Source organism: Leptonychotes weddellii, chromosome 6 (assembly GCF_054177405.1).
Source record: "Leptonychotes weddellii isolate Sample4059 chromosome 6, ASM5417740v2, whole genome shotgun sequence".
Taxonomy (NCBI): Eukaryota; Metazoa; Chordata; class Mammalia; order Carnivora; family Phocidae; genus Leptonychotes; species Leptonychotes weddellii.
In genome coordinates, this window is record NC_138374.1 from 15,310,654 (window position 1) to 15,321,425 (window position 10,772).

The window sequence follows — 10,772 nt, forward strand, 5'->3', positions numbered from 1 at the left end:
CAAGGCAGTGCCAAAGGAGGGGCATGAGACAGCCCCAGGTGCCAACGTTACCCCCCCTGCCAACTCTGCCTTGGTCCTGTCCTTTGCCCTGCCTCCGCTTCCCTCCGTGGAGCTCATCTGGAGGACAGGGCCTGTCCCTCTCTACCCCTATTCGCGCAGCCCAGAGGAGGTACCCACTGAATTCTCCCATTTGAACTGAATTGTGTGGGCCGTGCCTGTCCACTGTCGGCCCCAAGAAGTGCTCAGGACGGGAGGGAGGACTTAGAGGAACAGACTTCCTTGGGGCCCAGTGCGCAAAAGGCCCTCTGACACCTGTGCCTGGGGCCAGAGCCCCAAATTGTAGCTCTGACGGGGACCAGGAGGGCCAGCCAGGTGCTGTGCTGCCTACAGCCAGCAGGTGGCAGACGTGCCCTTCCCAGGAGCTGGAGCTGGCGCTGGAGCTCGGAGGGAAACCAACAAAAAGAAACCTGGACCTCTTGGGGCTGGGGGCCCTGCTGATCCCACTGGCTCTCGGGGAGTCGGAAGCAGCTGCCACCCAGCTGTGCAGCCTGGGCTGCGTGCCTGGGGGTCCCAGGGATCTGAAGCCGGCCCACTCGTTTTGTGAATCACCAGGTCCCCCGGCAGAGACTGCAGTGAAATGTGGAAAGGGGCCGCCCAAACACAGGCTGGATATCTGGGGGACCTTGTGGGAAAGGTCAGGCCAGTAGCCGGTTATTTATGCCCTCCGTCTGGATCCTGAAACTAATCTGGGTGATGGGGCCGGGGGAATGGGTAGGCACAATATTTGCCTCCTTTCATCCCATTATGGCATTCCGTTTTTCCACGGTGACAGGGAAATGATATAACTCCTACTCCTGGGACTTGCAAATCCAAGGAGGAAGACCCCTAAAGCAAAAGAATAAGAAGAAGGAGGAGACAACTGTGGTCTCCGTTGACATGTATCAAGAGCTGACAGTGTGCTAAATGTTGTACATGCGTTTGGTCTCTCACTTATTGTACATAATACTTGATCATTGAGGTTCTATAATTATGTCCATTTTAGAGGTGAGCAAACAGATGTACAGAGACTAAGTTGCCCAAAGTAACTCAGCTGGTCAACTGCTGGAGCCAGGATGGAATGGAGCCAGCCTTCCGTCAGAGGCCTTGATCTTAATTTCCATTATGATGAGGGATAAGGGAGCCATGGCAAGCATTCACTGGAATGGAAGAATGAAGAAGGAAACAGAAGAGCTACCTAATTCTAAGAGAGGCAGGGCATGGAACTGGGTGATGAGATCAGACCCCTGTCCTTGGAAAGCTTTATGAAAGGCCTGTCCAGACTAGCCCAGGCCTGGCAGGACACAGAGAGGGCCACTGGGCACCAGTGACAGCTGCAGAAGGTACAAAAGTCAGCTCCAGCCTCGGCTGGTCCACTGTGGCTAACGCATCTCAACACACATCTCCACCCAGCTCAAGGGGCACGCCAGTCACTGCCTGCTTCTTCCACCACTTGTGTTCCTCATCTCAACATGGGCTAAAATAGCAGCTTCTAGTATCTTCTAGGGTCTTCTAGGCTAAGGTTGGTTAGTGGGAAAGACAGAGGCCAGAGAGAAAGATATTGTCTCTGAGTCTTACTGATTTACAGTGTAATCTCCTTAGGGGTGAAGAGCATAGAAGTCTAATCTGTTTTGGCCTCTCTTTAATCTAATTTAATCTTTTCCTAGATTATTTCAATTCTGGTTCTTCCTCTAACCTTTCAGAATTCTAAATCTTCTGGAAAACAAACAAAAAAGCAGAGGCTAAAACTCTGAGTCGATGAATCCCAGGCTTGGGAAGCAGAAGAGGGGGGATGGGGAGCTAGACCTGTCCCTTGGGGCCTGAAGCTTGGCTTAGCATGAACCAACAACAGAAAAACCTTTCCCCTGGTGGGTAAAAACTGGGGACTTTAATCCCACGATCCCTTCCTCCTTGGATGTTCTACCATGACCTGGTGGTAGATCAACTTGGAAGAACTGCATTCCTCCTGAGGGCAGCTGGGTGGGAGGGAAGTCTGCCCCGGGGCCAGGTGAGGATGCAGCCATGGAGCTGGAAGGCGGGCCAAAGACAGGAGTGCACAGTTCAGCAGGCCAGTCCTCACTGTTGGACAAAGAGCTCAAGGTCAGGGTGAGAGGTGGCGGTGACAGAGGACAGAGGTTGTCAGGGTTCCGGTCACCAGCCCAAGTATTGCCCCATACACCCCCCACTCTATCTCCTGCTCCAGACAAACTAGGTGACGAAATTAACAGTTGTGCAAAGCCACTTAGACCTTTCCGGGGGGGAAAAAACCCCAAAAAACTGTGATAAAATACACATAACGCACTACTTTTTAACTTTAACCATTTGTAAGTGGACCATTGGTGGCATTAGTCACATTCCCATTGTGTGTAATTATCCCCGCTATCTTTACCCAAAACTTTCTCAGCATCCCCAACAGAAAGTCTTAGTCATTAGACAACTACTCTTTCCTCCCTGCCCCCAGCCAACCTGTTTTCTCTTTTCTGTCTCTAAATTTGCCTATTCTAGGTACTTCGTATGTGAGGTATCACAGCATCTGTCCTGTGACTGGCCTTATTTCACGAGGCATAATGTTCTCAAGGTTTATCCGTGTTGGTAGTGTATATCAAAAGTTCATTCCTTCGAAGGCTGAGTCGGATTCCTTGTATATCCATTTTGTTTACCCCTTCGTGTGTTGAGGGACGCTTGGGTTGTTTACGTCTTTGGCTGTTGTGAGTAAAGCTGCTGTAAACACTGGTGTCCAAATAGCTTTCAGTTCCTGCTTCCCATCCTTTTGGCTTGTGCCTAGGAGTGGAATTTTCTGGGTGCTAGGATAGTTCTACGCTTAACTTTCTGAGGAACCACCATCCTATTTTCCACAGCGGCCACGCCATTTTACATTCCCACCAGGCACGCGTGAGGGCTCCAATTTCTCCGCATCCTCACAGACCCTGGTTACTTTCCATTTTTAAAAAGTTCTAGCCATCCTAATAGGTGTCAAAGTGGTGCCACTCGGTCTTTTTTTCCGATCACAAGGAATCTTGCCTTTCTTACTTTAGCACAGAAGCTGCACGATGCTGTCTCAGAATCGACAGGTTCACTGTGGCTTTGCTTTAATCTGAAGCTCAGGGCAAGGAGGCAAGGGGAAATTATGGAGGCCAAAGAAGAAAGCCCTGGCCATTGCTCTGGGTGGGTGGTTTCCTTCTTGGGAGCCTGGGTGAAGCAGGAACCATAGTGACCAGCAAGGGTGCATTGCTGAGAAGAGCAGGTCTAGAGCTTTCCTGTATGGAGGAGGAAACTAAGGCCCAGGGTGTGTATGTGTGTGTGTGTGTATGTGTGTTTGTGTGTGTGTGAAGTATTCCTGTAAGGACATGAGCTGATTGGGGCAGGGGAGGGACTCAAGACCAGACCTCCTTGATCCGAAGTCAGTCACCTGTATCTGGCTCAGAGGGACTCCGTACAGCTTCTCTGCTTTCAAGCTCAGAGCTTTAGAGCCCACTCAGATGCCCGCCCAGGTAAGTGGGGGCTGCACTATAGCTTCATGTGACAAGCAGAGAGGGGGTGGGGCGGAGGGAGGAGCTCCATGGCAGTTGTCACTCTTTGCAGGAGAGCTGGATGAGAATTCAGATTCCTGGGCCCTATCTGCAGAGGTTAGGTGTCCATGAGTCCTGGAGTAGGCCCAGAACATGAATTTTCAACCAGTACCCAGGGGACTTTACCCTCAGCCTCGCTTTGATTATACCTGCCTTAGGCATGAAGCTCCTGGCCAAGGAGACTGTGGGCTGATCTTTGCTCCTGTGCAAGGTGCTGAATCTCCCTGTGCCTCAGTTTCCCCAATTGTAAAAGTAAAAATTTCCTTGCCCTGATGTTTTTTATCCAAGGGGATGCGGCTGCTCATGGGGAGTGTAGCATTTGCAAAGAATTGGGGAGGATTGAAGGTTAGGGAGTAAGGTCATCCAGGATAGTGAGAATTGGATAAAAACACTCCTTTCTGGATGTGATAATGCAGTTGGAAGGCCTTTGGAAAGGCAAATGAACAAATAAAAGAATAGGATGGGTCGGAGGCCGGCCACATGGGCATAATTCCCCATGTTAACCTTGGCCAGTTGGCCTCAGCAAACAGCTCAGGGGCTCAGAAAAGTAACTTCCTGCTGATGGGAACCCAGTCCAGCCCTGAAGCTGTGCTTTCTTTAGTGTGGAACCGGGGATCCCCAAGCTGATTTGGGTGGTGCTTGGCCAGGGCGCGACACCAAACACAGCAGGAGGCGGTCACTCCCTTCCCAATTCTACTTTCAACCCTCCCAAACCCATCACAAAGAAAAACTCAGTGGAGCTGGTAAGTCTCTATCCTCTCCGCCTCTTGCTAGTCTCCCCTTCCCACAAGGAGAAAGCAGGCTTGAGGTTCTGAGCATCCGCGTGACAAGTGTAACCGGTAAGAATTCAATGACATCATTTTCTGTGATTTTTTTCCCCATTTATAGTAGGGACAATTTCCTTTAAAAATAAATCTATCAAGATAGAGAAAAGATAAGTATGTTTAAGGAACATGTTAAGAAACTGGCTTGGGCTTTAGCAAGATTTCGTTCATGAGTAAGGTTTGAAAACACTGAACGGATTGGTTAGTCCTCTGGCAAGCCTCGATGTTTTTGGTGTTAGAAAGAAAAAGTGTAGGGACTGTGGAAGTTGCCTCCGGGTAGGAGCAACTTTGTCTCCTGCCCGAAGCTAGAGTCTGAGACCACTGACTCTCTGACACTTCCACACCATGCGGAACCTCCTCTTCTGTTCTGAGTAGCACCTGACATTGCCAATCTCTAGCCCAGGGGTCCATGAGCTTGGAACTGGCATTGGGCAGACCTAGGTTTGAATCCTGGCTCTGTAACCCCCCAGGGCTGCCATCTGCGGCAGATTATTGAACTTTTCTATAGCTTAGTTTCTTATTTGTCAAATGCGGATGACATGGCCCCTAACTCATGGGGCTCTCGGGAAACTTTCATGAGATCATAAACAGTAGGCACAGGATAGCTGACATATGGTAGAGACTTAATAAACTTAATAAATGGTTGCCACTATGATTATGATTATTAGCCACTGTTGTCATTGAGTTTGAGTTTCTTTCTTTTTTCCTTCCTTCCTTTCTTTTCTTCCTTCCTTCCTTCCTTTCTTTCTTTCTTTTTTTCTTTCTTTCTTTCTTTCTCTTCTTTCTTTCTTTCTTTCTTTCTTCTTTCTTTTCTCTTCTTTCTTTCTTTCTCTTCTTTCTTTCTTCTTTTCTCTTCTTTCTCTTCTTTCTTTCTTTCTTTCTCTTCTTTCTTTCTTCTTTCTCTTCTTTCTTTCTTCTTTCTTTTCTCTTCTTTCTTTCTTTCTTTCTTTCTTTCTTTCTTTCTTTCTTTCTTTCTTTCTTCTTTCTTTCTTTCTTTCTTTCTTTCTTTCTTTCTTTCTTTCTTTTTCCTTCCTTCCTTCCTTCCTTCCCTCCTTTTTATTTTTTGCAAAGTGTGGACATAATTGAGGAGGGCTCACTAAGCATAACCTCTTCCTGGGATTTGTTCGTCCTGTCAGAGGCATGTCACACCAACCCCCACCCCTTCATTTTTCCTGGGATCCTTGCCAGGTCCTAAGCCAGAAAACCTTGTTATATTAATTATGAAGAAAAGCATGTTTTATTTAAAATCCCGGCTGCCGAATATTCTGCCACGCTGTTTCTTTGTGAGAGCAGCATGGCTGTTGCATTTAGGGAACCCTAATGAATTTAAAATATAAATATATCTGTGCCTATATACACATGTGATTTTCCCGCGACCTGATTTCCCTAAATACCAGTGCACACCACCAAAGCTAATGAGTTGGAATTGTGCTTTGGATCAGTTAAAAAAAAAATGTATGAGAAGTTGCAGTGAAATTCAGTCCCTCTCTTTTCCATAAGACTCTGTGTGGGTCCAGCAAGAGGGAAGGACATCCCTCCTGGGTCTGAAAGAGACTTGGACATTCTGGAACATTGAGGCTTAGAAAGGGGTGGCTTGTATCTTCCCACCAAAGGCCTGGTTTAGTCCTGGGGGGCATGCAGATTTGGATGCTCAAATTAATCAGACATTGAACCTAGTTACCTGACCATCCAAAACTGGCTCCAATCCTTCAACATCCACACTGTTTCTGCATCGTAACAGACAAGCCGGGCTCTGTCTTGTTTCTATCTCTCTCTCTCCAAGCTAGAATCTGGCAGATAATGTACATCTGTCAAGCAAAAGGGTGTCAAAGTAGAAAGTGGTAGGGCCTACGGACTCGGGGGCTTGAATTTCTTCTAAAAATGGGAGCAACAGCCCCTCATCTGGTTGGTGCCAAACAGGAATGTGAGCCCCATGTTACTAAAATGTCTGGTTTTCAAGAGAAGCTGGGAATTTGTATTTCTATGTGAAATGTTCTGATTTGCAAATGTCACCAAGCAACTGAAAGGAAATTCAAATACTCTTAGGCTGACCTTCTACCCACCAAATAAAACTTGGGCTGTGAGCCGAATGTACCCCAAGTTGCCAATTTGCAGACTCTGGCCTATTCAAAAATGTCTGTGGTGCTCTACCTGAGAGGATGCTAGAGTTCCAGAGTTCTTAAATCTAAACTCTAGGGCTTAAAAAGTCCAGGAGTGGGAACAAACACATTGGGGAGAGGAGGGGCCATTGTCTTCTGTCCTCTCTGGAGATGGGCCGAGCTAAGTAGGGCAGGCCTGAACAAGCCTTGTCCTCTGGCTTCTGACCCTGGAAGAGGTCAAATTCTATTATGGCCAAGCCCAGTGGCACCCCCAAATCACCCAAGAACCACAGCAAGAAGAGATTTCTGAGCCCTGGATGGTGGTGCCCTTCCTTTTCACAGTTGAGTGGGCTTCCTGTAATGGGGAAGGAGTTGGGCAGACCTGGGTCTCAATCCTGGCTGGGAAGTTAGTTTAATAACTCTGGATCTATTTCTCACTCATAAAATGGGGACAACCATACAAGGCTGTGCTGGGGACAGGTGTTCATTAAGGAAAACCAAATCTAGCCCCATCCAGGAAGAACCTATGGCTGAAGCTCTGGTGTTGACAGCAATCACATTTGACCTATACCTTTTTGGATCATAGATATCTGAATAAAAATCTAAGTTAGAGATGCGCTCAGAGAGAAGGCATTATAAGGTGTGCTCCATGCCCTAAATTCATATGTCCATACAACCTTCCAAAGGATAGTGATCACAGGCCCTGTGACTGTTTTCTCTAAAGTTCCAGAGGCACATGGAGTTGTTACATCCCAACCAGCACATAAACCCCTGGCCTAAGAGCTCCCTGTTCCTACACAAAGGACCATGCCCTTGAAGCTCTTTGGACAGAAGAGATCTCATCTTTAGCCAGGGTCCAGGCAAAAGACCTGGTCCAGACAGTGGACAGCATCCCATAGTCTAGAGCTCAGCTCTGCCACTTCCCAGGGGTGTGAGGCCAAGCTGTCCATCTTCTCCTCTGTGAAATGGGAGCAATAACAGTTCCTACTTCTCAGGGTCCTTCCCGAGATGAACTGATCCACTGAAAACACAGAGCCTGGCTCACAGGACTTCTCATTAAACGATAGCAGTTGGTTAGTATTTTTAGCTATGTGCGGTGGGAGAGGCCGCCCAGCCCATCTGGCTGTGTGGCTCCTTCCCCCGATGATGCCCCCGAACTCTCCAAAGCATCTGAGCGAGTTGGCCACTTTCCCCTGGATGTCTGTGGCCTGGCCTGTGGAACGCAAGCTGCCTTCCCGACCACCTGTCTGGCACACATCTGGGGGAAGAAAACATTCCAAAGCCCTGAATCCTCTCTCTAGAACCGACTAAGCTCATTGCCTGAAGGCTCTCTCTCATATTTTCTCTTTTATCCATTATTGACTTATAATTTCATTGCTAACCCTAAAAATTCACCGGGGCCTGCAAAAAAGGGATTTTGGGGGACCATTATCGTTTTGTGAACTTCAAACAGACTGCATCAACTCTCTCCTTGCCTGCAAACTTCAGGCTCTAATTCTTTCCAACTGGTACTTTCTCTGGGCCCCTTGTGGGCCTCTGATAATTGCCCCCTCTTCCTCTAGACTTGTGCTGTTTCTGCTGGGTCTCTGCCCCAGACATCCAACAAGCAATCAAATGAGGTGTGTGTGTGTGGGGGGGGGCTTGAAAATGTGTAATTGCAACCCCAGCACACATATACAAGTCATCATTGGAAAAGAAAACTCTCTCAGAGGTGAGACACTTGACAGGTTAATATGGGGCTAAAGTAGGGGTCTGAGGACGGTTTACCGAAAAGGGAAGAGAAGCTCTTGTTTTTGAAGTATCTAATCAGAAAACCTGAAACTGAACCTGCTTCCTACAGGAAAAGCTCTATGGAGTAAAATGGGAAATAAAATGCAAAGGTATTTCACAAGATAAAGAGGTTATGACTGTTAATTCAGTTCTGCTGCTTCTCTATCCACTCCCCCCCGCCCACACGCACACACATGCACAAAGCGGGGCATTCTCTGATTTTTACAGAGAAGTTGTATTCATTCTGTAAATTTTAAGGGAAAAGAGCTAACATTTATTGAAAGCCAATACATCACCTCATTCAATCAGCCATGGCCCTCCCCAGATCAGTGAGAGATTATCAGTTGGTTTGCAGTAGAGGAAACTGAGGCTCCGAGAGATTATGTTGCTTGCCCAATATTCCACAGCGAGAAAGTGGCAAAGCTGTGATTCAAAGCGCTGGCTCCCAACCCCACTCATGCCTAAACCACATCTGGTAGGGAATTCCAGGAGGCTCTATTTCTGCTGATGGCACCTCTCCTGTGCCCACAAAGATCCAGCCAATAGTCCGTGACCACAGTGGCCCACAGAAGGAGCTGACCTCTCCTCTAGCCCTCTGCTCCCAAATGCCGAGCATCCCTATGCAAGACCCTCGGATGGCATTTCCTTTCCCTGCTCACCACCACCTCCCTTGGGCCCCTGCTTCCCCTCCCTGCCCCATCTACTAGGGTCCTGTGAAAAGGGAGAAACAGTATTACCCACAAAGCTTTCTCCAAAATGAATCCATCTAAGTAAACCTGTTGCCAGGATCATACGCAACCAGCAAGATTCTCCTCTAGAGCCAAATCACAGGGGATCTTACCCTTGTGTTGCCTGAAATGGCTAGAAAACTGTGTAGGTCTATCAATGGGGTACAAAGAGAGTCACTAGCTTTCAAAGCCTTCTCAAACGGTTCTCTAAGGTCCACACCAGATCCCAGCCCACTGCCTTAGCAGATTTTCTTGCCCCGGTCCCTTTAGTTGTAAGGCGCTCAGGGAGACTCTGCTCCAAGAGGGCTCAAGTCAGTTACATGGTCTCGTGGAACAGACTTCTCAACAGCAACCAACATTACAGGCATGCATTGACTCTTACAACCCGGCCATATTCAACTTCACAACTGAAGTTTCTAGTCACTCCTGGCCCAGTTGCTTTGGTTCTCCTCATAACCTCAGTCTCTCAACTACAGACATTTGAAAGGAACACTTACCCCCATGGCTGTCTTTCCTGCCAGAACCATTAACAGCAGAATATGGAGGTCAGACATTCTGGCAAGCATCTATGCAGTTTAAGAACTCTTGCGTTGCCTGACACACAATTTCTTTTGTTGTCTATGCGTTTAGGGTGGGAAAATGTCAGTCTCCAAGGATTCAGGAGCAAATGAAGAGGATGCCAATTATTAACTAGGCATCAAATACTGTTTAATGTTTAATGTTTTGCAAACCAACTATCTTGATTAAACAAATGGTAACTTTGGAGCTAGGCTGAGTCATGGGGTGGTTTCTTTTCTGGGGAGAAAGTCTCCAAAGAAAGTAGCAGAGTTCAAGAGCCCCGGCCCCTGGGTGCACCCCGGGGGCCGCTGAGGGTTCAGTGCAGAAGGTCCGAGAGATAAGGACCATCCCAGTCGCAGGATGAAAGCCTGGGTTCAGGTAAGGCTTCTGCTATGGGCCGTGGCCATTGCTGATTCAGACAGAATGTTAACAGAGTTCTGATTCGTCAAATCTCAAACAGAATTAAGGCATGGATGGGCTCCTAATAACATCACACTTTCTATTCATGAAAGATAAAGGATGCAAACCTGCTATTGACAAACATTGATTCTGGGCCCTTTGAAGCATTGCCCATGGTTGCTTGTTGGCTTCAAAAGTTTTCTTTTAAATCTCATTACATAAGGTTTTTACTTTTTAATTATTTTTTTCCTTTCATTGGAGTCTTTCTTTGATCAAGAGGGCGAAGAAATCACGATGCTCATATTTGGGGCCCGTTGTTCTCTCTGTTCCTTATTTAGCTACACTGGTTTCAGGGACAGCTATATAAAGCAACGTTACCTATGAAGCGTGGGTTCTCAGGAACACAATTGATTTCTTTAATAGGCATCATCTTGAGCTCTTGTAATCACCTGATTGCCCACAGTAATCTATGTAAGGGCTCCAGGAATCCTCCGTCCTGAGTCCTGAATCCCAGTTCTGAAACCTTGCTGCCAACCAAGGCAGGTGCTCACCTGGGGCCATAATGCACTCGGATAGCTCAGTGGCTTCTTTTGGCTTTGGAAGCCAGGTTGCTAGCCATGGAGGGCCCCCCCCCAGGTACCAGCCCAGGAGAAGGCCAATCAATGCCTCGGGCACCAGATGTCCTTGTAGGACAAATCAAGTCATGCCATTTTATCTCCTAAATAACTCCAAATCTGTCTTCTTTTCTCTACTTATTTTGTTTCCAGCTATTTTAGACAGCCGTCAACT

At 47.5% G+C, this 10,772-nt stretch overlaps 1 protein-coding gene across 1 annotated transcript in view; it reads right to left on the minus strand.

The window, feature by feature from the left end:
• HABP2 (hyaluronan binding protein 2) overlaps positions 1-9,705 on the minus strand; it is a 32,237-nt gene extending 22,532 nt beyond the window's left edge. Inside the window, exon 1 of the mRNA XM_006744476.3 lies at positions 9,524-9,705. Coding sequence (XP_006744539.2) covers positions 9,524-9,592 — 69 coding nt within the window. The 5' untranslated portion in view covers positions 9,593-9,705. The remainder of the gene's footprint in view (positions 1-9,523) is intronic.
• Between the last annotated feature and the right edge of the window lie 1,067 nt (positions 9,706-10,772).